The sequence below is a fragment of the Phallusia mammillata genome, chromosome 2, assembly GCF_965637545.1.
Source record: "Phallusia mammillata chromosome 2, kaPhaMamm4.hap1.1, whole genome shotgun sequence".
In the NCBI taxonomy this organism is placed as follows: Eukaryota; Metazoa; Chordata; class Ascidiacea; order Phlebobranchia; family Ascidiidae; genus Phallusia; species Phallusia mammillata.
The window spans coordinates 23,409,699-23,435,238 of NC_137253.1; the positions used below are offsets into that span (position 1 = coordinate 23,409,699).

At 39.3% G+C, this 25,540-nt stretch overlaps 2 protein-coding genes across 4 annotated transcripts in view; one reads left to right on the forward strand and one right to left on the reverse strand.

The window, feature by feature from the left end:
- The window catches only part of LOC145214873 (E3 ubiquitin-protein ligase UBR4-like), a 56,645-nt gene that overhangs the window by 23,108 nt on the left and 7,997 nt on the right, over window positions 1-25,540 (forward strand). For all 3 annotated transcript variants that reach the window (XM_080083481.1, XM_080083483.1, XM_080083482.1), the window contains exons 57-90: window positions 328-380; window positions 534-694; window positions 1,040-1,278; window positions 1,871-2,126; window positions 2,548-2,645; window positions 2,807-2,984; window positions 3,319-3,452; window positions 4,451-4,813; window positions 5,199-5,354; window positions 5,667-5,839; window positions 7,345-7,729; window positions 8,249-8,835; window positions 8,895-9,033; window positions 9,106-9,208; window positions 9,351-9,556; window positions 12,434-12,541; window positions 12,636-12,773; window positions 13,217-13,391; window positions 13,985-14,103; window positions 14,445-14,606; window positions 14,673-14,804; window positions 15,173-15,376; window positions 15,767-15,968; window positions 16,217-16,308; window positions 16,756-16,891; window positions 16,954-17,069; window positions 17,376-17,530; window positions 17,608-17,695; window positions 18,054-18,189; window positions 18,404-18,577; window positions 18,982-19,103; window positions 19,481-19,634; window positions 19,740-19,867; window positions 20,809-20,961. In XM_080083481.1, the coding sequence (XP_079939607.1) occupies window positions 328-380; window positions 534-694; window positions 1,040-1,278; window positions 1,871-2,126; window positions 2,548-2,645; window positions 2,807-2,984; window positions 3,319-3,452; window positions 4,451-4,813; window positions 5,199-5,354; window positions 5,667-5,839; window positions 7,345-7,729; window positions 8,249-8,835; window positions 8,895-9,033; window positions 9,106-9,208; window positions 9,351-9,556; window positions 12,434-12,541; window positions 12,636-12,773; window positions 13,217-13,391; window positions 13,985-14,103; window positions 14,445-14,606; window positions 14,673-14,804; window positions 15,173-15,376; window positions 15,767-15,968; window positions 16,217-16,308; window positions 16,756-16,891; window positions 16,954-17,069; window positions 17,376-17,530; window positions 17,608-17,695; window positions 18,054-18,189; window positions 18,404-18,577; window positions 18,982-19,103; window positions 19,481-19,634; window positions 19,740-19,867; window positions 20,809-20,961 (5,925 nt within the window). The remainder of the gene's footprint in view (window positions 1-327; window positions 381-533; window positions 695-1,039; window positions 1,279-1,870; window positions 2,127-2,547; window positions 2,646-2,806; window positions 2,985-3,318; window positions 3,453-4,450; window positions 4,814-5,198; window positions 5,355-5,666; window positions 5,840-7,344; window positions 7,730-8,248; window positions 8,836-8,894; window positions 9,034-9,105; window positions 9,209-9,350; window positions 9,557-12,433; window positions 12,542-12,635; window positions 12,774-13,216; window positions 13,392-13,984; window positions 14,104-14,444; window positions 14,607-14,672; window positions 14,805-15,172; window positions 15,377-15,766; window positions 15,969-16,216; window positions 16,309-16,755; window positions 16,892-16,953; window positions 17,070-17,375; window positions 17,531-17,607; window positions 17,696-18,053; window positions 18,190-18,403; window positions 18,578-18,981; window positions 19,104-19,480; window positions 19,635-19,739; window positions 19,868-20,808; window positions 20,962-25,540) is intronic.
- LOC145214874 (uncharacterized) lies at window positions 21,367-25,355 on the reverse strand. Its single transcript, XM_080083484.1, has 4 exons — window positions 24,718-25,355; window positions 23,345-23,538; window positions 22,559-22,743; window positions 21,367-22,063 (listed from the first exon to the last, which is right to left on the reverse strand). Exons 1-4 carry the CDS (start codon window positions 24,774-24,776, stop codon window positions 21,761-21,763), a joined length of 741 nt encoding a protein of 246 aa, XP_079939610.1. The 5' UTR covers window positions 24,777-25,355; the 3' UTR covers window positions 21,367-21,760.

The following is a 25,540-nucleotide window of genomic DNA, read 5'->3' on the forward strand; positions in this document are numbered from 1 at the left end:
GGGTTACAATAAAGGCAAAACAGTTGAATTATCAAAAAAGTGTGTTACAATTTCCACTGATGATGACAACAGCGATTGTTGAAACGTCTGCATTAGGATGCATTCTTTATACACAAGTTCTCTAGCAGTTATGTTTTGATTGGAATTCATTTTTAAGTCCGGGTATAGCGTTCCAAAGAGTGTCCTAAAATCTAACTTCTATTGATGCAAGCCACATTGTGCTCAATAAGACAAAGTTAGGTGGTTCTATATGGCCTGGTTTTGGAATATTAGTGTTGCTTACGTTCCAAAAGACATCAACATCATAATTATTGCAACATATTTTAGTTGATCGATCTGGAAGCTTCTACTCCCGATGAACCTGCAAACAAAGATGAAAGGTAAGTTATTCTCAAAATATGATATAAAACAATAGCATGTGTGTACTGCTAAATAACTAAATAGAAACTTAACTTTAATTGCCTAAACTTTTATGATCGTCTAACCATATAGGCAAATTTTTGGTAACACTGTTCTTTTGTGGGTTTTTTCAGCTCATTTCACGTGACCCTTCTGCAACGGATTATGTCCGCTTTCTGGCGGTTGCTTGGCAACAAACCCCGCAGCAAGTTGCTCGTCCCTCCATGCTTGCCTGGTTTGACTCGGGTTGAAATGACAGTGAAAATCATCATCGACATAATTCATGCTGTTGCAGGTGTGTTTTCAACTTGTTTTTGCACCATTTTATACAACTCTCTTTAGCCTGATATATATGTATTTCTCACGCTGTTTTGACTCAAATTTTTTATAAACGAACCTATTTTTTATTTATTAAAATTGGTTATAACTTACAAGGACGGAACCCATCGTGACTCAAAACACGCTGGAACTTCGTTGTGTTATATTATCCAAATTTTATACAACCTAGTAAATATTGTTTTTTTGGAAACTTATAAACACGTCATTCTTACAAAACATTTCATGTAAATCTAAAAGCAAATGGATTAAATGCAAAGATTTTGTTTGGTTCATGAACGAAACGTCCAATTCTTGTTTATAGCGTCAGTGCCCAGCGCAATGAGCACCGCAACCTCAATCTACTATCAGTTGCTCTCACACGCCAACTCGCGAGTAAGTTACGCGGCGAAGACAGCGCTCATCCGACTTCTCCGCGTCAAATCGGATCACAGTCGTGACGGAGTAGGCTCAGTGATGAGGAGCTGCAGCAAATCGTCGGACACTCCTCCCAGCACAAGATCTGCTTCTCCATCTATTGATTCAAGTCACGTGAATACGGAGGTGGGTTATTGCCTCATTTGCAACAATTTTCTGCCCAATTCTGATTCATTACTGTCTGTTTTGTCATTATATCACTAAGAAGCAGTTTTAAAGTTTACATGGAACAAACCTCGGTTTGTCCGGACAATTTTTTTGGTCCAAACGGGTCCGGATTAACCAAAACCAGTTTAAGCAAAGATTACTGTGTATGGACTTTTAACATGTAAAAAGATACAATTCTCTTTTTTACCAATCATAAAACCTTATTTTACAAATCAAACCTCATAATTTAGGAAAATTTTTTGCGACCGTTTGCAACAAAAATGTGCGAATACCCATCGACCAAGTTTATATTGGTGACAAAAAGTCTGCTCTACTTCCATTCACAGTAAACCTCGGTTAAACAGAACTCGGCCCATCCGGATCTTCTGAATAAGTGTATATGGTTTGTAATGTGGTATAACTTGAACCAATTGCCATCCTTTAATTCAGATCATCACCGGACATTTTTTTGGTCCAAACGGATCCGGGTTAACCAAGGTTTACTGTACCCCTCATTTTCCGGGTTGTATTATGTTTTCCTATATTTAGTACAAGTAATTACTGTTAACAGCTTGGATTAGCACAAAGTTCCACTCTATCTCTTGGAATCGGTCGCGGTTCACGTCTTGTACAAACTATGCGTAACCGACCCAGTTCACACATCAGCAGTCAGGGCACAGCTGGTGGGACGATCTATGACGATGACGGTGAAGATGACGACGACGATGATGATGACGAAGACGATGACGATGATGATGATGACGAAGATGATGACGACAATGACGAGGATGATGACGACAACGAGAATTACGAGGATCTGGGAAATGGTGGGAAAATTTTTGTTGTATATTTTAGCCTGTGTGGCTTCCGTGAGCGGAGCTGTAAATCGGGCCGGGCTTCGGCTCAGGTTTAAAAATAAACAATTTTGGCCTGAATTTCACTAGCTTTCATTCCCTAAATCGGGCTTTTCTATAAAAGTAGGCACCCAAATTTATAGATCCTTACAACTCTAGCTCGAAGCTTCTGAAAGCTAATCGAATAATATATTGCGTTCTGAAGTCATGGATAAGTTGATTTTTTCAAGATCGAAAAATGACTTTTGCAGCGTTAGATTTGTCATCCTGTGTAGGCAATATATCGACATTCATGAGGTTGAAAAACAAGAGGTTGAAATTGCGAACTTGACTTCAGTTTTTCTTTTGGTATTTATACTGTAACCAAACTTACCATGGTAACATGTTTTTAAAGATGATGTTGCCATGGCAATAGAGGACCAGTTACGTCACCAAGGCGAGCCGATGGAAATGGAACGATCAGTGATGCAGAACGATCGTCAATTCTTTGAGGTGAGCTTCAACTTTTTTTCTATTTGAAAGATCTTATCAATTTGATTGGACTTGGGGCGAATTCAACTTTGCCGTGGTTGAAAAATCGAAAAGTATTCGCATTTATTATTTACTATGACATGGGAGATATTTTTTGTTAACTGACACCCTTATTTTTTAAGGACATGATGCCTGGCGCCGTGCCGGATGATGCGGCAGAGGAGTACGCCCGAATGTTTGGTCACAATGACGGTGCCCCTCCCGACTCGGGCAACAGGGAGAATGGTCAAGGAATGGCAGATTCACGATCACTTGCCATCGATGTGATGCGTGCAATGGCTGCTGAAGCTGAAAATGGTGGTAAGTATTGATTTGAGAGTATCTTTGTATTTTGTGTAGGAATTCAATGTGAATGTATTTGGCGCAGGGTTTTTATCCAGGGGTGCGTGTGACCCATAGGGCAATGTTTTTTTTAACTTGTTTAGTGCTTCACACCTTAATGTAAGTACTTGCTATGTTACTAGCTTCGATAAAGTCCCACTCTGTCTCTTGGAATGATTTATTGCAATCAGGGTTATGTTTAGTAGAAATTAAATGTAAGGTACTACTGTGTTTGGAGCGTCATTTTGTCTGTGTAAACCGGGCCTGTGTTTCTTTAACTTCTATGGTTTCTTATATGTGTCTATGCTTGCAGTAAATATGGGGGAACCGAACGACTTGGAAAACATGCTGATGAGAATTGACTTTCCCAATTTGCTTCCGCCGGATGTTGATGACGATGAGGCGATGGTGGAATACGCGATTGCTCTCAGTTTACAACAGCAAGGCGTAAGTTTCGAACATTGTGTTTTCATTGCTGAATGTACATGTGCTGTTAAAAGACATAATATCTGACTAACTTGGCATTGATACACTTATCTGTCTTTTTTGAAGTCCCTAAAGGTTGAATAAATAACATTTTAAGCCAGGGGTCACCAAACTTTTTTCACTGCGGGCCGGATAAGTTTAATAATGATTTGCGCGGGCCGCATAGGTTACATGCCTTAGCGCCGTCTTTCCAAACTTAGCCTGCGAGGCTATTTTTATAGGGGCGCCAAGATATGGTCTTTCTTTAATCCCATTTAAAATCTGGTAAAGCGACTGTTAAACTCATAGTTAGCCCCATCTTGCGAGCAATACTTGTATATTACGTCACAAGTAACCAAAGAAGGCAATTGTTTGCGCACAATTACCACTTGTAGACTTGTTTGTGACATAACAAACTGGCTTTGGATCAATCCTGGACGTTGTAATCGTATGAAACTTGGTAATGTCATTTCTACATATCGCAACAGAAAAACTTTCGTATGGAGTAGAATTTTTTTTTAATGTTACAAAGATATCCATACGATTTAGCAAACCAAAAACTGTGGTCGTGGACCGGATGAAATGACCTCGCGGGCCGTAGTTTGGTGACCCCTGTCTTAAGCGATACTGGACAATCTGGCGAACCCCTACTGCGAAGCTGACATGTGCAGCATATCAGGCAGGCAACGGTGCTTGTGTTTCGAATTTCGACAGGTTCGCCACTGAGTCAGCGTAGCTCAGTTGGTGCAGAGCGCGAGTCGCGGAAAGACTCCTGTCGTTGGTTTGAATTCCACCACAGGCTAGCTTTTTCTTAACATAGGAACGCTTGGTGGTCGGCTGATTCGGGACAATATGTCTTCGTACTGTGTTTAGAATTGATGATCGCTGGTCTGCTTCAGGGCTAATCCCACATAATAAATTATGTTCGTCGTAAACAAAATTTTAGTGCAATCCTCCAATTTGTATGATGTCTATTTCAGGCCATTGGATCAATGAACAACAACCCACCTGACCGACATGGCGCTTCTGCTGGGGAAAGAAGACATTCTTTATCTGAAGATGGAAGTTCAAGTGCAAGTGATGCAGGAGACCATGTTCCTGATTCCGTTCAGGATGCAGAGGCGGGATCACAAGATGCTGCTCCCCAATCGGAAGACCAGGATCACCACCAGGAAGAGTGCCTGGAGGTTGATAAGGAAGAGACTTCTTCTTGTCGTGGTGGGGAGAGCTTGATCGGAGCTGGTCGACTTACTGAGATCAGAATTTCATTGTTGTGGGATTTGTTCGATCGGATTGATGAAGTGAAGAAGATTGGAGGAGAGAAGAGCATTCCTTACTTTCAGGTTTGAAAATGTGTTTATTCTTGCTTAACAAATTAACACTGAAATATGGGATTCAGCCAGTCCATCGCCTGGTAGATAAATATCCATGGATTTAGTGGGGAAAATAGAATAGAAGAAAAAACCGATCAAATATTTTTTGTTTGATTTTAAAGTTCAATGAATAGGTGGACAGAAATTACGATTTGTCTATAACTAATCTTATTTCCAACTTGCTGCATTTCATTAGGCTTTTCGTTTTTTAATGCACCAAGTTGTAATTATATAATTTGTGCATTCTCTCATGCAAGAATTGTTTTATTTGCCGAAAAGTCTCCTATATTTCGTTTGCTTTAGTTGTCTTCTTGCATTAGATTTGTTGCATTTAATTTCCTATCTTTTACCACAGGTTCTGGCAACTCTTATATCGAGCCTCAACTTATCTGACGAGTCTCATCTCCAACTTCATCGAAAAATCGTTGCCAAGATAGTTGCTGAACTGAACGGGGAAATGAAATCACAGGAATCGGAAAATAGTATTTCTGTTTGCACACCATCCCACGAGGTTCGTAGTTAAATTGGTCTGTTTTTTAGGAATATGGCGAAAGTTTTAGGATTTCTCTTTGGCCGAGCACCGATCGGGTCATGCTTAATAAAGTTCCATATCTTTTCGTTTTTTTTCATTCTTGAATGCAGTTTTAAACTTTTTGGATACGTTTATCGACAGATTTGCCAACTACATGAAGAAGGGAATCTTATTCTCGCGTTATAACATATACCTTTTTTAAATTGTGACTCCTGCAATTTATGGTTTTCTACGTTTCTCTTCAACATTTATCCTTACAAAGGTTTAAACCATTTTTTGCGCTCTCACCAGGTGTTTGTGGTGATGATGAGGCTGCTAAGTGTGATGATGTCAAAATCTCATACGTCACTCGGTAAAGAATCAGATGCGGTCGAACGTGGGGAATTCCCCGCCAGCATCCATCATCAGACGATGAAAATTCTGGCAGAGTTGGGAATTAAGGAAATGTGCTTCAGCTTGCTCAAGTAAGTTGTGTAATCAATGGAGTGTCTTATATTTATGGGTCCCCTTCCCTGAAGGGGACACATATTGATTTTACTCAAATTGTTTTTTGTTTTTTTCTTTTTTTTTCTTCTTTTTTTTCTTCTTTTTTTTCTTCCCGAAGTTTGTCCGACTCGTTTTTCCATCAAATGTTTGATGGATTTGGCTGAAATTTACACAGATGGTAGATATGGTTATGTAGATGTGCATCCCACTTTGTTTTTGTTGATAACCCCAGTATTTACCCCGCTAGCCCCCTAAAATGGGTTATTTTCTTCCCAAAGTTTGTCCGACTCGTTTTTCCATCAAATGTTTGATGGATTTTGATGAAATTTACACATATGGTAAATATAGTTATGTAGATGTGCATCCCACTTTGTTTGTCCAAATAAGCCTAGTATTTACCCCGCTAGCCCCCTAAAATGGGTGAGTTTGTAAACAGTGTCAGAATTGGCTGAAATTTGGATATCTTGTAGAGTATGCCATTTATAGTTGTCGATTGTTGTGTTCAACCCTGTAGTCCTAACATTTACCCCACAAGCCCCCAAAATGTAAAACGTATTTGTATGTTACTGGACACCACAGACGAACGATTTCTGTTGCTCATTAGTGTTACAAGGGCAAGCAGTTGTATGTTACTCGTTTGTGACTTTGTGGATTGCTTGGTGAACGTTTTTGTGCCATGGCAGTTAGGGGTTTTTTGCCCTATGACGTCAGAAACATTAACGGTTCTTGCTCAAAACACCTCTAGTGGTCGACATTTTAAACGTTGGCGGATTTGGCTGAAATTTTGCAGTACTATTGATTGAGTCATTCCTATTTTTTTAGTTTGTGTGTCGGACCCCATTAGTTACCCTACTAGCCCCCTAAAATGGGTCAGTTTTTGAACAGTGTCGGGATTGTATAAAATTTGGTAGTATGTGGACTATGCTATTTGTAGGTTTCAATTGATGTGTTTTACCTTGTAGCCCCAACATTTACTCAACTAGCCCCCTAAAATAAATGAACTTTTAAAAAACGTCCTAATTATATGAAATTTTGCAAAGTTACTTAGTCCTCAAATGTTATGTTTTGCCCTGTAGCACCACAACTTAACCAACTAATTCCTAAAACAATATGTGCTAAGCCACCCTTCTAGTTTTTGATTGAATTGGGTTGAGACAGTTTAGACGCTGTTTATGTATTGAACTGTTTTTGCGTCATTTAGTGCAGTGGCTCCCAACCTTTATCGGCGAACTCCTCACTTAACGATTCAAAACATTTTCATTCCTTCCCATAGTAAATGCTAAACCATACCAAAGTCATTTAATATTAAGTTGTTTGTCAACTTCACTGTTTATATTTCCAGAGCAGATGTGTCTTACAAACCACATGTAAAGATTGAAGTAAATTCCTCCCCGGTTACGGACCACTCATTTAGTGAATCACCCAACAAAATTGCTTATCTTATGTTACTTAATCAAAGCTGTAAAACTATTTTGTTTTGTAGCACCCTGTACAAAGAGCAATGGAAGAAGCAAGCTGACTTGAAAAAGTCCAACCAGGATACGGACGCGACCCCCACCTCATCTGCTGCGCTTCTCAAATCCCTTCCACATCGCCACGCAACTGATATGAGTCCATTTTTTCTCAGTCAATACGTTCAAAGCTATGCTGGAATGATATTTGAGCCCTATCTGCGTCTGATTACCGAGATGGCTTTGAACTTGGCGTACCAGGTCCGTAAGACATGCTCGGCTGGTGGATCTGAAGTCAGCGCAGTGTTTGGTGTTGAATGGCGTCAACTTCTGTCTGAGTTCATGCTTTTCGCCGGAATGCCGTCGCTCGTAAGAAGAAGAGCAAGGAAGCTACTGTTGTATATTACTGGTTCAAAGGTGAGTTAGTGAAAAAGATAAACGTGGGTGAATTTCGATAGGTTGGATACTGTTAAAACACCTTAACAAAAAATATTTTTGCTATAACCTGTGTGTTATAAGGTTCTGTCGTTAACCGTACAAGAGTGGAAAGTTAGGCAGGGTTCGGGCTTGAGTTTTAATAAAACCGGCTTGATTGATTTCACACTAGATCACGTTAGTGTCAAAAATTTACAATATTAAATCTAACTTTCGGGCCTACGTTGGGCTATATTTTAACAACATTTCGTGTTCAAGCGGCTTTCGGGCTTGTATTTACGGTCCGAGTTCGGTATACCAACGCCACAAATATTGCTGTTTTATTTGTGTGATGAAAATTTGTTGCCGCCATATTTGGCCATCATCAATGCGGTTTAAAATCGGTTGGCGTTTAATTAAGAATTCTGTTGACTTGAAACTTTCATCTTTTAATAGAAATTTACCACGCGTGTGTTTTTACCACATCATTATAGTACGTTCACCCTATATTTTACATGATAGGAAAAATACAGAGAAGAACGCGACCTCCACGCCCTTCGCTTTTACATGGAGCAGAGTAGCAAGCTGTGTCAGGTGAACAACGTCGTTGAACAACCTGGACGTCCAGAATTCAACGCTGGCCTCAGTCTAACCTATAATGATCTTATCGAGCTTGTCGAAACCCTGAAGAAAAGCTGCGACATTGCCGAAAGTCGAGTGAAGAACTGGCAAAAGTATTGCATCGCTGACCCTTCATGTCTGCCGTTCCTCCTAAATACAAGCGTCCGTGCAGAAGAGAATGTAGCTTCCAGCACTTTAAAGCTACTTCTATGTGCAATCGCTGTTGACAATGCGCCAAATGAGAAGGGTAAAAAGTTGACAAAGTCCGCATCCAAAGCGTCTGTGTCCTCTTCCAAGGCAGGCAAGGAAGCCAAATCTGCTTCGTCATCACAACGTGGTGACAAACACATGAGTCAGCAGTTATCGGTTCAGATTTTGGCCAACATTTCGGACGCCAATCTCTTGGATTTCTTCCGACACTTTTTGCTGGAAATGAATTCGACTGCAATAAGATGGAGCGCTCACGCGTTGGTTCTCAACCTATTCAGGTAAAATCCTACTTGTATTTATTTTGTGGAGTTTGTTTCACCGCTTTAATGCATTTTAGAAACACGGACAGCGCCTGCCAGTTAAGGCTGGTGAACACTTTGTGGCAACTCTGCTCACAAACACCATCTTATGGCACCAAAGCCGCTCAGTTCATCGACTTGCTAGGTTATCTCTCCATGAAGCTTGGCTTGGAACAGGTTAGTCACTTTCCACTTGTAATAGATTTCTTGGTAGTAAGGCTTCATATATATGCCATTGTGGTCCTTCAGGATGCAGCCAAGGCCTTTACCGATGCCACTGTCCAAGTACTGCAACGTCAAAACAGGATTCTCTCTAACCACCAGAATGCCATCTTGTACAGCCAACTGGCGAGTAAGTAGCTGTTTTCTACCTTAAATGTCATTGTTTAATGCCATTATGAAGTAGAGTTTGGTGTGGATTTCATGCTAAATAAGGGTAAAGTACTCACATGGAATTTTTTGGAAGTTTTCATCATAAAAGTGTTTTTTCTCAGACTACGTGCAGTTTGATGGCTTCTACTTGGAAAGCAACCCATGCTTGGTTTGCAATCAGCTGGAAACTCCTCTGAGCAACATTAAGATGTCGAGTATTAAGTCGGACACTCGCTACACAACCACACAGCAGATAATTAAGTTGGTTGGAAGTTACGCAATTCAGAAAGTCACCATCAAAGTGACAGATATAAAACGGACAAAAATGGCAAGTTTAAAGTTCATTTAACGTTGGTAATATTTGATTGACGTTTGGTTCATTTAACTTTGGTAATCTTTGATTGGCGTTTGGTTCATTTAACTTTGGTAATATTTGATTGACGTTTGGTTCATTTAACTTTGGTAATATTTGATTGACGTTTGCGTTTCTGGTGGAATTGAAAAATTTTTTTTGTAAGTGAACCATTTATGAATTGAATATTCCAGCATAGTCACAACTGAGTAAATTAAATATTTTATTATAAAATAGAGGTAAATGCATTAAATAAACATACGAGCGCAGGGCGCAAAAATAACGACAAAAATAAAAACTGCGAGAAAATAACAGTACTGAACCGACAACGTTGTCTCTTTTTGGACAATTGTGTATAATATTGGTAAGTGTCTGGTGGTCATGCTTCAAATCACAGAGTCATTGCTAAATCAGCTTTTAATAACCACATCCCCCAAATTTGTTCACTGGACGCAGCAGTTAATGCAGGAACGCTTTCGTTTCTTGCGTTTCTTTGATTTTGTTGCTGCAACGGGTGTGTGGAGTGGATTTTGGATTTGATTTTCTTCCCATTTCTCTTTTACGATAACAGGTGTTTTGTGGACATCTTGAATTTTTTGGGTTGCATCTCCATTCCAATGACTTTGTTGGTCCCTATTGTTGTTTGGTATTATGTTCGCGGAAACCTTTGCTATTTCTGAAATTTCCTCCAGTGAGCAAGTTTGGCTGACAATAGCTTGCTTATTGTTCAAACGTAAATTTTGAGTTGTCAGCTTGATTTCCCTCTCTATTTGCTCATCTGCTGCTATGTCATCTTTTAGTAAAACCTCAGGTTTATGGGATTCCAGCTCATATTCGGGATCTTTAGCTGCCTTTGCTGCAGGTAACAGATTTTCGCTTTCCATTTGTGCTGGAATTTCCGCGCTTTCTATGTTGGCCTTAGCGGAAGCGTCTTCGCCTTCCACAATCAGCGGAGCAATGATCTGTTGGTTGATTTCTTCTTCCCGTGGTGTGAATTTGTCATCGCTTTGCTCTGGCTTATTTTCTTGACATAGATTATTATGTTTATAGAGCAGAGGATCCAATTGCTCTTTCGGGTTTGATAATGATTTTAGTAGTCTTGGTCGGGGTATAGGTATAATTTCTTTACCTACTGCTGGTGTTGCTGAAAGTACTAAAATCTGTGTGTATTGTAGTCTTTGTTTCAATATTTTTTGCCTCGGTGGTTTTGGTGGTGGAGTTTGGGTTGCGCAATCCTTCATTTTTGCACCAGCTTTATATGCAGATAATAGATTGTGCTGGAAAATTTTCTTCCTTGGGGTTTTTAGAGGAGATGTTTGTGTTGCAGAATTTATACCACAAAATATTTTTGCCTTAGGGCTGTTTTTCATTTCCTGGTTATTCTCTTGCACCGATTGAGTGCTGGATTCTGCGAGAATTGGCATGATTCTATGCGACACACTTTCTCGTTTAAACATTGAAGAGGTTCCATCGATTGAAAGTTTTGAGCAAATAGCTGCAACTTTTTCTCCGTGAACATCCGACTGAATATAGCAAGCAAGTGGTCGCACAGGATTGCCTGTTTGCAAGCTCACCACATCTTTTGTATGCAAGATTGTGAATTGATTTGTGTATTGGAGAAACCAGTAGCAACCTCGACCCAATATTATGGAACCTGCGAGAAACAAAGCAAACTTTAAAGGTGGCAAATTGAATTTGTTTTCTTTTTTCAGTTTTTGTTTTGGGGAGTAAGTTATGCTAGGTTTGAGTTATGTCGTTAGATTTTTGGTTTACCTTTTAAGTATTCTTTTGCCGAAGAACGGCATGGAGTTTTCTCAGCAGAAATTTTTGTATCTAAAAGGCCAAGTGTTTGACATTACTTTTTTGTCTGTGTTCGATGTAAATTGAGAAAAGACAGCGAACCTGCAGCAGAATTCGTTTCGTCAGGAAAAGTCAGCATTCGCTTTTCATTTGTCCCGCGATCATAGCAGTTTGCCTGTTTGTGGGAGGTACAGAAGATTGTAAAAGTAACTATTCTAAGATATTATTTGCTAATGTACTGTCTCTTGTCTATGGATATGTTTGCACCCGCTTATGTTGTAAAGTTACGACAACAAACGATTATTTACCTGAAATGATGATAGGGATGTAATTCTCAAGTCAAAACACCTGAAAAATAGACTTACACTAAAAACTTACATAACACATACAACACAAGGTTTTTCGATTCTTACCTCTCCTTCTGTAGGCCTACGGAAGATAACGGAATAAAAATTCCTTTCATTCCATCACAATTTTGTAAACACGCGTTAAAACTGAACATTTTGTCAGGAGATATTAACGCACATCCGTTTTATAATTCGCATTTAACGAAAAGTGCAGTAAAATTATAAGTTACCATGAATTCAATTGTGAGGTAAAGGTATTGTGACGTCATAGTAGGACATTTGTGACAATTTTGTTATCTTACGTTTACTAGCATTGAGTGTTGTTTGCCTGCAAAGTTACATTTTGTTGGATCTTTGTTGTGCTTATTTGTTTGAATATTTCAAAATAAGTTTGTATCGTAGGTTCTGACGGAGGCATGTTATGTTTTTCTAGTTTTTTTTCTTTGTGGCTTTTTGCGTACAATTCTGCTGCGAAGTGTGATGTTGTTACAACATACTAAACTTGGTAATGAAAATAACAATTTTTGGAAGTAAAACGAACATGTATTGGTAAAGTGCTTGTTAGTTCCGAATTCCAAATATCCGTCGTTGTTCCGGTGATCAAACTATAAGTAGACAAAATTTCAGTACACTTTAGCAATACAAATGGAATGACAGTTCCAAAAACCTCTTTCTTCAAAACTTATGTTTTTTTGTCTAAATACAGATACGCACGGCTGTGATGTATTACAACAACAAGAGAGTTCCAGCAATCGTGGATTTGAAGAACAACCCGTCCATGTGGCACCGTGCCAAGTCCATTACTGCGCCACAGGTACATTTGCGCCATCAACTTGTTAATCATTTGTCACGTAAATTCAACTAAAGTTTACGTAGCTTGACTTAGAAAACTGATATTCTGTCGGTAGGGGGAGCCCGAGATTCGCTTTGACCTTCCACTACCAATAGTTGCAACTAATCTGATGCTGGAATTTACCGACTTTTACGAGAATGTGTCGGCTTCCATCGAAACTCTGCAGTGTCCGAGATGTAGCGCTTCTGTACAGGTGAGTTTCGATTTTGTATTTCAACCTAACAAAAGTCCTGTATGATACTATTTTGAAAAATGAATGTCATTATGAGATAGAGGCAGTTTTTTTGTTATTTTTCTTGCTTGGCATTGTGCTGATTAAGCCTTGCTGAAAGACAAAAACTGGCATATTAGCAAAAATTAGTCAATTTACAATTGTTGGTGTATAGCCAAATTTGCATTAACAACGTAGTTTAGAGCAGAGTCGGGCTTTTAGTTTTAATATGAGCTTGAAACGGGCCTAATTCGTTCCTGCCTATACACTATGCCTCATGTGTATTGTAATTTCACCTTGGTAAGTTTTGTGCCTAATTCGGGCTATATTTCAACAAATTCTTGGATCGGGACCCTTATTTCAGGCCCACTTGACTTGATTTGAACCAAACCAGTCGAACCTAATCCAATGCATTCTTCGCGCAGGCCAACCCTGGAATTTGCAGCAACTGTGGTGAGAATGTGTTCCAATGCCACAAATGCCGCAGCATCAACTATGACGAGAAAGACCCGTATCTGTGCAACGTATGTGGTTTCTCCAAATATGCCAAGTTTGACATCACAGTGACCGCGAGACAATGTTGTGCTGTAGACTCAATAGGTAAGCAACTGTTTACACAAGAGTGTTTTAAAGCCAGGCTTAGGTAAAATTACACAATTAGTTTTGTCAAAACATGCTTCTCGTTCGTAATAAGTTTTTGCTCTTTTACTTCTTTGTAACGAGATATATATTTAGTTTTTGCCTGAATATTTGGCTTAAAATCAAAAACTGTAATACTCGGTAGGTACTGTGTTGGGCTAAACCAGTGGTTCTCAACCTTTCGTGGACCGTGGCCCCCTAAAAGTAACTTTTTGGCCTCCTGACCCCCTTCATTGAACCCTTTCAGCTTTAAACAGGTCGAATAGAGTAAACAAGAATTCGTAATCGTGAAAAACCTCAATATAGACAAATAGTGTGTGAAATAGTCGATTAAATTAGGGGAAAAAGTTATTTGCAACATACACCTAAAATGGCTTTTACTGTATTCTTCTGGCGAATCTACTGCTATTCTACAAATTTTTGTAATCATAAATTTCAGGTTTTTTTTTATGGCCTTTCATAACAAAATGACGAGGTATAAAAACATATCCGCGACTGTTTCATATTAATAATAAAAACAAAAACAAATTAAATGTGGTTTACACCTTTTTCAGAGAACGACGAAGACCGTAAGAAGATGGTGGCGAACGTTGTTACATTGTTGGAGAAAGCAGACAACGTTTACAACCAACTAAATGCACATAAACCACAATTGGAGGCTTTGCTTTTGCAGGTAAAAAACACACGCTTTCACATAGTTCAAGCAAAAAAAAAATACAAATCAATACTTTTGTATGAAATACTTGGTTTGTATAAGCTATTGCTGCCAGGCATAATATCAAATTTATAGAGGTCATCTGGCAATTGTATTTTTATACCATCGTTTCGACGTCCTATACAGGTCGCCTTGGTCAGGGTAAACTAAAGATCACTGAATGCGCGTAGTACAGCGCACGATAAACACTTGGTTCATATGCAAGCGGTAATTAAAAAAATATATTAACAGATGTACACAATGATTTGGCCTGTATTTATTATACTTACATATTTTACATTTGCTCGAATTTTGTTTAGATATCCCAGATATCATCGGACACGACACCCAACCCTGACCCAGCCCCAGTGGTAAAGAAACCTAAAAACCAACCTGTAACTTTGAACAATGCTTCGTCACAAGGTGCCGTTAACACTTCGGTTAGCAGCAGCATTCAACAACTGGCCAAGAAATATTGCATTGTAAGAAAAAAAAATATTGTTACACCATCAGGATTTCAAAAATCTTAATTAAATTCGTGTTGTTAGGAATGCAAGGCGTTATTTGAGGAATTGTCTTCCATCATGAGAACAGTGCTTGCGTCACGAAGCGAGATAGTGGAATACGATCGACGTCAGCAGTCAGCTGTCAGTGGTGTGAACACGGATACTAGGGCAAGAGTAAGTATAATAAGTATTTTTTTTTCTGGAGTGCTGTTAAATCACTATACAGCCTATGGCTTGTCACCAGCTGCACTGATTAGGCATTCATGGTCAAACAGTGTGTACTGTCTGGAGATTTCTTATTGTTTGTTGACATGCTTATACATTTTTTTTCAAAAAGGGTAAAAAAAACAGACAACGATCAGATTGGCAAGTCATACGCCGTAGTGATCTAACGGCAAGGGTAAAAAATAGACACCGATTAGATTTAACACTTAGCATGTGTTAGGTCTGGGATACATGCCTTTTAGCCCATGAAATCAATCGAGTACGAAGTATAACAAAAACATGCTGGTACATTTTTTAAAAAACGTTGTTTTATCCAGCACGTCACTTCGTCGTCGGGAGCATGGAGTCAGAGTGCACCTGACTGTTACGGATGCGCTTCAGCGAGTGCTCAACAATGCGTGACGCTGCTCCGGGTTCTCGCCACCAACGAACATGCGAAACCACTGCTAGTTGCCAAAGGGATCATAAGGGAACTAATCATGTATAATCTGCGAAGAGGAAATGTGAAAAGTCGTAAACAGGTAAATGGAAAGAAGGTATTTTTTTAATTATGGGTAATTATTGTAATTTCTCCCCGAAAAATTGTAGGGTACATATGTATATGACTGGTTCTCCCTAAAAATTCCATTTTGTTTTCAAAGCATTTGGGACAAGCAGTAATTTTTGGGATAAAAAACCCATATAGTTTATTTAGATTTCTCCACATATTATTAATCCACACATTAAATGTAACTTGCAGATTAAAGACAATATTTCGACGTGGTGTGTTGCCGGACTTTGTTAAAACCATATGAAAGTAAAATAACAACTCCATAACAAACAAACTTTCCTAAGAAAAGCGGTTTAGTGCCACTCGTGCTACTCCTAATATCTACTCTTTACCCTTAATTCCCTATTTTTCGGTGAAATAGGTCCACAGCTTGATCAGTCAGCTGATCACCAACAACAGAGAGGCATCACTACAACTGAACGAGTTACTCCTGTCGCGCATCACTGGCGCTATCAATCACCATGGCGACGACCTTCCACCCTCAGCAGTCGCATGTGAAATGCAACTACTCACTTCGATGATAAATGTCCGCGACGATCTTTGGCAACTCAGACTTAGAGCAGGTTCGTACGGAACCCTTTTTTAAATGCTGTTTTATTACATCTAGCTTTCTTAGCATTACTTTACGAAAAATGATTGCATTTTTATGCTTAAAGAAAAATGCTTGACATATAACGTCAACGAGTATACTGTTTTGAGATAAGATTGAATGTAGCTTTTAAAGGTCAACTTTGTGATAAAGTGATTGTTTTTGTTCTAAAACTTGATGAAATCTGGATATTTACCCTTTACGAGTATATTTTCATTGCAGTTATGCAACTGTTTCAAATGTCGGTGAAGATCAAGTCGCCAGCTGTTGTGGAAAATATCACGCTACCATGTGTACATATGCTGAGAAAACTGGTGAGCATCATCTGTTAGTGTAAACTATACATCTTTTTCTGATTTTATTATTAGACATAACTGCTTGATGCAGTTTTACTCTTATGTGTGAGGAACAAAAAAAAAAAAAAAACTGACTGCGGCCTCAACCGTGTGTGATATCCTTATGTATGTTGCAGTTATGTTATGTTGTGTTTGTTAAACTTCTTTCGCAGTAACGGGGTACAAGTGCAACTCACCACTTTATTAGGGCAAGGCGGTTGTTGCATCCCCGAAGGTCTTAGACATTGATTCTACCCTGAATTCGATCTCCAGGGCAGTGTTAAAAAAATGAAATAAACTGAGCGGTTTGACACAAGCCTAAAAATTTACGAAGGGATTCGATGTTTTCGTTAAAATATGAGATTTATTTAATTTGTTATTAAAATTATATTTTGAGTGAAAATAATTTGCGTATTGTACCTGAAGGTGGCGCCAGAGGGCAGAGAAGATCCACAACCGAGGTCATCAGAACCTAACATAAGTGTTGAAGCGGCACAATGGATGAGCGGGCTGTCAGCACACAGTTTTGATTCCTGGGCGAAACGCAAGGGCAAGGCACCAGGTGAGTCAGGTGTCTTTTTTGGATGTTCGCAATTATGAACCGGTTTGGCTGTTTTCTTTCAGCACCAACCAAGGAGAAGCAACAAGCGGACAAGAGCAAGAAGGAAATACACGAACTGTATTTGCAGGAAAAGTATGCAGCTAAATGGAAGAAGTTTGTGTTGAACAAGAAAAAACTGGTAGGATACGAATTTTTAACATCAAATTAACCATACTACACCATACCATATTCCGTACCATATTCCACACCATATTCCATACCGTACCATACCATATTCCATACCAAACCATATTCCATACCAAACCATACCATATTCCGTACCATACCATATTCCATACCAAACCATTTTCCGTACCATATTCCATACCATACCGTTGCGCATTGGTTTAATGTGTTGGTTACGTGGTTGATTACATAATGAAGGTTGTTTTATTGATTTATAAACGCGAGGTTGACCTTTAAAACGTCATGACAAACTTTTCAGGCCCCACAGAAGATCCAGTTATCTCGTCACTCCTTCCTCCGCACAATGCTCTTCTGTCAAACGTCCAGCTCGATGCGCCAAGCTGCTTGTGACGTCATCACCAGTTTGGCCAAGAACACGTCACGAAAACCACAGGTCCTTGATCTACTTACCAGGTACCCTAACCCTTTATATTTTGCCTTTCTGTGTTGAATATATTGTTGAGTATTTAATCACACTGGTTTAAATTTAGCTACTTGGATCAGCTCGGAACAGCGGGTGAGGCGGCCGCGGAATTTCTGGCTCTTTACCAAGAACAGATTCGACCAAAGCAATGGAGAGTATGTGCTAACTTATCTGAATAAAACTATCACACTGCAATTTTGCGTTTTATGATATTAACCGTTTACAAATAATAAACATCTAGTTGTTGAGTGGTGAAAATAACGGCCCAAATAGACGTAAAAGCGACATGCTTTATTGTTCAAACGTGTGGCCTTCATATCACTGATGATGGCATGAGCATTTGCCGAAACGTTTGAACAATAAAGCATGTCGCTTTTTACGTCTATTTGGGCCGTTATTTTCACCATTAAACTTATGAACAGATCCGTATATAGTGATCTAGTTGTTGGTTGTACAAATCTGGGATGTTCACATAATACAATGTACATTCAATGCCTTTATTTTGTTGTCCAGGTTTACTTGGCTTCTCGTGGTCTTCTTCCACTCCTGGGATCACTCATTCAGATGGAAATCGCAAAACTCGCTGCACTGGAGGAAAAGACTCTGAACCTCCACCTTCAACAGGGATATGCGCTCAAGGAACTCACTGGTCAGTGTAACAAGCACTTTTATTGCTACTCAAATTCTTCCTTTTTTCAAACTTTTTTTTGACTAACTGCTAACTATTTTTGACCTCCCTAAACATTGTATTACAAAACGTGGTATATGTAGTGTTGTTTTTGTTGGTTTTTGTTGGTTTAATATGGTTTGAATTTTACCCCCACAATCTGACAGTAAAAAAGGTGTCTTCGTTTATGTTTCAGAATTACTGTCAGAAATGGTGCAGGTTTACTATGTACGTCAACACTACAAAGGCAAGTTGGTGGGAACAGTGTTGAACAGTTACCTAAGTTTGAGGAGACTCGTCATACAACGAACGAACCTGGTCGACGATGCACAGGATATTCTTCTCGAACTTTTGGAGGAACTTACTACCGGTAACTTATTACTGACACAAATCGAAAGCTTGCCTATAGATGTAGTTATTTAAGGCCAGTAAGAAATTTGTAGTAAAAGTGTAGTTTGTATTTCTGCAGTGAAATCAACCCCTACAGTAGTTGTTTTTTGGTGATAACTGTTCCCCGGTATACAAAACCCTTGGGCGACACAGCAGTAGTTGTTTTTTGGTGACAACTAATCCCCGGTATACAAAACCCTTGGGCGAAAAGAATGCCAAAAAACAGGCGAAACATATATTTTGAAAAAGTCGTATACCGGATGATTCTGGGCTTGGGTGTTGTACAATGGAGTTTGGACTAACTTAGTACTAACCTTGTTTGGAAATGTTTTTGGTATGAAACCTTGTTAGCAGCTTGTGGCTTATTATGTTTTTTATTTTTAGGAACTGAAAGTGAAACCCGGTCTTTCATGGCGGTCTGTATCGAAGCGATCAAGAAACAAGAAACATCCGATCTTAAAACACCACAGTTTATCTTTGAAAGACTCGCCAATATTATCTACCCGGTAAGGGATTCCATTTAAGATTGGTATGGTCAGTGTTTTTATACGAGTCCGCGCTTTCTGACGTGGTAATACACAAAACAGTTAAATTTCTTCGGTCTTACCTTGTACATTAAAGTTAGAATTAAAGTTTAAAAAGTGTCTTGTCCCTGCCCGTTTGTAAGACGAACGTGAAACTGTTTGTAAGAGCAAAGAGAAGCTGGTATGAATTGCGAAAATCGAAATTGGGCTTGATATCTAATCTACGCATTCTGAAAAAAGTTTTGGTGCGGTTGGTTTTCATGTTTAATTAAATCCAAAATTGTGAGCACTTTACTAATGTTAGCCAATACCGTTCAAACTGGCCCATTTTCATAACCTTTCAATATCTCTCTTATCAGGAGGAGAGCGACACAAGCGAATTCTTCCTCTCTTTGGACAAGGATCCTCTGCAGGAAGATTTCCTCCAGGGGAGAATGGTGGGAAATCCATACTCAAGTAATGAGGCGGGTCTGGGACCACTCATGCGTGACGTGAAAAACAAAATTTGCCGAGGTATGCCTATCACCCATGCTTTTTATTTTATCTTCGGAAGTTGATTTCGTTTTGCATGACTGAATGTGGTAAATTTATAACTGGTCGTTTGTGTTTAAATTATAGATTGTGATTTGATCGCACTGCTGGAAGATGACAGTGGCATGGAATTGCTCATCAACAACAAGATCATCGCACTCGACCTGCCAGTGCGAGATGTCTACAAGAAGATTTGGCTTCCCAATCATACTGAGGTATAATATATGATCACCCCCAAATTAAAAAAACATTTGGTGCCCTCAGCCTACGCCAGTGGTTCTCAAACTTTTTTGTGCGCGACCCAAATCTGAGCTTTATGAACATGTTGCGACCCAAGCCTCAAACTTAAAAAAAATTATTTTTTATTTCTTGTAACTTACGAATACTTACTCATCCTTGAATGCTAACTGTTACATTCCAAGTTTAGTTTCGCATGACTAACCTCCTGTCATTCCCCTGCTATGACATTACAATCGCCGTGTGCGTAACAGAATATTGGAATGCTATTGTGTGTATGTTGTAATGATTGGTTCATTTTGCCGAACAACGTGGTCGAGTGAGGCTGCATTTCGCTATGGTAATGCTGTAGCTGGGTGCCATCTAAACTCTAAGAAAACCCTTACTTATGATGCAATACTCCAAGGTTACGAAGATAAAGCCACATAAAATGCCTATGGTACAATAATTCAGTCATGACTAGGAATTGAAAATACTTAAAAAATGGAATGAAAAAAGTTCATTTAGGCAGAATTGAATCACCATAGCGCGACCCAGTGTTTGACCCTGCGCGACCCATGTTTGGGTCGCGACCCATACTTTGAGAACCACTGGCCTACACAGTCCTCATCATGCTTTTGGAGTAATGGTCCTTTGGGTAGAAACATTTTTTTTAAAGTTCAACAGGCATTCATAATTATGGGTCTTCTGTTTTGATGACGACATATACTGTGTTATTTTTTTCTTTTTACTTCTGTCAAGCGCGTGTTTAATAGATAATTTTGGTGAAGAAAAGTGCTTTTAACTCGTTCGAATTGACGCATAGTCCAGATAGGTACTAGAAGTTGTTCCATGTGAGTTTTGACCCTGGTTGACCCAACGGTTTACCCACATGCACATTTAATGCGAAAATTTTAAGTAATATTTACTTTTTGGTCAGGACGACGCAATGCATGTAGTTTACCGAATGCGAGGATTGCTGGGCGAAGCAACTGAAGATATTGTGGAGCGACTTGATAGCGACAAAGCCGATCAAAACGACGAAGAAGTCTACAAGCTTGCCAGTGTACTCAGCGAGTGTGGCGGTTTGGAGGTAAGATTTTATTCCATATTTTCGGATAGTTGCCGGTTTTTATCCAAACGTCAGCAATGAAGTAATTATTTGTGACCAAGCTGAACCAAAAAAATTTCAAGTCCAAAAAGTCTGCTTTCGAAGTTAAAAATTAAATTTCTTCACGGAAATTCTTTTTGGGTAAAAACTTGTTTGTTTTTATAATCCTAGTTTAAACGGCGAAATTTAGGAAGAACCTGAATCAGTATCTAAAACACAGGTTACTTTCCGACGATGCAAATACTTTGTGCCAAAACCTAAATGTTCTGCAACAGGGCCATTTCAGAATATGGTTCGCCAGTTTTCATTGAATTCTGAAAACCATGTTGTTTTGCTTAATATCAGATGCCTGATATTTAAGTCTCTTTAAATAACGTACCTATGCAGTTGTTAAGTGAAGTCATTTTTATTTTGTAGCAACAAAAAAATACCAGAATTCTGGTAATATCAGTTTGCAAACGCGATCAGCAGTAAACATTTGAAGACGACATACACATATACGAGGGTATGCATTGAAAGTGCTTTTAAGTCCAATTGCCATTTTTAAAATCGCTATCAGTGTTTCTAAAACTAAAACAAAAAACATGGATACCACAGTCTAAAGCATGTAGTTAAACCCATAGTCTGAAAAGGAAGACAATATGTCTCTCCTTAATGCAACTTTATATACATTGGTGGTCATCTGATTGGGCAAGGCATAAATCGAGTTATATCCTGTATGGACATTTTGGGCACCAGTGTGAAAAATAACTTGCAACCAAACCACACTTATTAGTTGGGGCTAGTTCGTCGAGCAGCATTTATTTCGAATTTTATCCGTCGTGGACACGTCATCATTGGCCACTCTTAACTGTCCGTTGGCATGGTGACCGATCGTGGACGCCACGCTTTGTCCGAGTTTGCTGGAAATTGTCTTCCGGTAGATGTCAGTAACGAGCGATACGAACGAGTTTTCGACATTGGTGCATTGCAAGGCGGATGTTTCGATGTACTTCAGGTCATTGCTGTGAGCAAACGCCTTCGCTTGTGCTTCGGAAATTTTCCGGACAGTTCTTAAATCGATTTTGTTGCCGACCAGCACGATCTGATATAAAAGTAGAGCATTTTAATTGACTATACTCGTTTGATAGGTATGTCTTTCTGTACGACCGGTACCAACTATATGCTCACTCATATTTTGTTAAAGGGATGGTTTATACTTAACTAGGACGCAAGTTGGTACTATTATCTTGAATTGTTTGTGCATGGTAGTGGTGTTTGACTTGACCAGCGAAAATAGTTAATAGAGCACCAGACCCGGATAGGCTCTTTTCGTGAGTTCGAACCTCATAGCTTTTCTTCCAGCTTACGTGTCATGTCTTTGTAGGCGTTATTTGCAGTGTTTACCTTTTTCTACCCACTTGCTAATTAAAAACGCCCTTTTTAGGTCTGTATCTATAATTTCAAACATCATTTCCATGTAGGTCTATTGGCAATATAACCGACTTTGCACATAACTGATACTTTACTTTTACCAGTAGTACGATACAGTTTCGTCTTGTAACCAAATTCCAAATCAACACAATCCAGATATTGTTACCTGGCACGTGGGTAAGGTGTAAGCTTTAACCTCGGACAGCCAATGTGCAAGATCTTTAAACGAGCGTGGATTAGTGACATCAAATACGAGCAACACACCGACAGCTCCTCTGTAGTAAGCGGAAGCCAGGGCACGATATCTTTCCTCGCCCGCCGTGTCCCAGAGTTGGGCGCAAACGTTCTTGTCTATAAAACACAGCAGATGCATTGAGTCATAGGAAAAGTCTATAGGATTTACATGCAGCAGGACGGTGAATTTGCAATTATGCCTGTGTGTTATGAATTATTATCAATGCTATGCGTTGTTGATGAAAGCAACCAACTACTCTGGATTATATGGTTAACATAATTACACTTTGTATGTGATATTACTCAGCATTTGTTGTGTCCAAAACTCTGTCATTTCGGATCATTGTCAGAACATTTTTTCACCACTGCATTAATAGTTCTGTATATCCACCGTTCCTACCAAATGAAAAAACTACAAAAACTTACTCGTCGGTTAAAAATACCTGGTGTGACCCAGGTAATTAGAACCTATAACGTCTGCGACAACAAAACCACATAACAAGCAATGGTAATAAAAAGCACTTCAGTCCACTATTTGGGAACCCCTGGTCTAAAGTACAGTCTTTAATATGCTGCTCACAAGGGCCCGAATGATTTGCCAATGTTGGAACGCAGAACAAAACAAGTGGTGCCCACTTAGCCAAAACTTGAAGAGACCGACTTCGGACTTTAATCAGGCTATTGCAGCTCTATCATCTTCGGCTGTATGTATACTTACGGTCGACGGTTATAGTTTTGGTGGCGAATTCAACTCCAATAGTTTGCCTGCTGTTGGTCGTGAATTCGTTTCTTGTGAATCTTGCCACCAGTTGACTTTTCCCCACCCCCGAATCGCCTACGATCACCACTTTTATAAGATAGTCGTAATCTACGAATGCGCTCTTCTCTCGCATCGACTGACTGGTGTGCTTGCTGCAATGTAATGCACAAGTTCAATAAAACACTAAATTTCAAATGTTACAATTTTCTTCAACACCAGGCGACCAAAAACGGGTGCACAGCTGAAATAAGAACATGGTCCAAAGCATCACACATCCATGTTCTGCTGTTAGAACACAGTATCAGTGTATTACAAGGGTAAATAAATTTTTGACTCGGGAGTACACATTTGTGAGTAAAGTTTTGAACCATTCAAAAATGTTGACAAGCACTGTGTTAGATAACCAACATTTTCCATATCCTATGTTTAATCAAACAATTCAACCATCAAACGATTGTTGTTGGCAAAGCAGTAAACAAACTGAGAAATAAGCGACACTAAAGCACTAAGTTCATGGTGTTATGTTATTGTACCCGCACATATTTTGCAGGATATCGTCTCTTTGTTTATGTACACAAGGTGATAAACTGCTTGTGCCATTTTGTGCAAGCTAATTTATGTACATTATTCTCCGCGGTCTCGATGTTGGTTTGGACGGGACACACCATAACTGTGTGCAACACATGCATGATAAAACTTGTCACACTCGCAATTTCTCATTAATCGTCCGACGTGCACAACAGCGCAATGCAAAACAACAAACCATCAAACATCACAGTGTGTTGCTATTTCGAACGATAGCCTGCGTCACCCGAGCAGCTCATGTGCAAACAAAACAGCGATCTACAACCCGTGTGAAACAACAAACTGGTTCGTGATAAAGTGTAGCACAATTCTAACCCTTGTTATTCAGTATTTCAGTTTGTGGAAAAATTTTGGCTCACTAATTTCCTTCAGAAATATTCGTAGCAGAATACATATAGAAACCGAAATATCTTATGACTACAGCCGGCGTGTTTTAATGAAAGCGTTACATCCATATTTCGAAAACACACTTCCTGCAGAAAACACTGACATCCCACATTGCTGCGCACGAACCAATGTAGATTATTTGAACTGTAGACTACAATATGCATTGATAAAATAAATCCAACCTTATTGAGTGAAGCTGCTGATCAAAAATAATGAACATAAATAAGGAACGTGCTTTGGTTGCACACGTGCTAATTTTCCTATTGTAAGTGGATTTAGAGATTGGCTTGAAATTATTGCCTTCGACTTATTTGCAATTGGTCAATAACAAGCAGCATATGTATGTTGTTGTCACTTACCGTGCGAGAGCTTTGGCTGGTGGTGCAGCCGACTCTTTTATATCACTGTTTTCGGCCATTTCTTTTCTGCTGACAGCCAAACTGTACAGTATAATATTCAGTGGTCGTTCATTTTAACAACATATCTTCTCTATAGAAATTACTACAGTACAGTACCTGTAATTTGTAATTTCTCTGATTGTACAAACACGATTTGTCCTTTTTTTTCGTAAAATGTCACACAAGTCGGTTAAGCACGTCTAACTCTGACTTCTCAGCTGGCATATTTCGGCCATCTTCAATCTGACAACCATTTTATGTATAGTTAGACAAAAGTTGTTGCAAACTGTACTTTATACACTGCATGTAAACAAACCAAGCATATGAATACTTCCACACAGTACAGTGCAACAAACAAACGGCACTTAAAAAAGCCACTCTATACTGTTCCTGTTAACTAAGCTTTCTATTCGAAAGTCAAGTTCACATTACCCAAATCAGGAAGCGCACCTAAAACACACGAGCTCCCACGATACAATGAAAACAAGCTATAGTGGTGGTGTTTGGATGCGCTGGGCCGCGGGAGGTAGAGTAGCGGCGTGCTAATGATGACGCGTCTAGTTTCCTTCCTGCTGTGGCGCTTGTGCTCAACTGCTATGCTGCTGTTGATGCGCTGTTCAACCACATACACACATACATTCATATATATAAGCACGGAAACGTTGGCCGCTGTTTCATCGTCACTGCTGAATCAACATGTGCTTCGGTTCTTAGTGTTTGTTAAACTCCAATTTGAAGTTGACTGTCAAGTTGACGCTAATTTTTATCAACTTCGCCGCCGCAC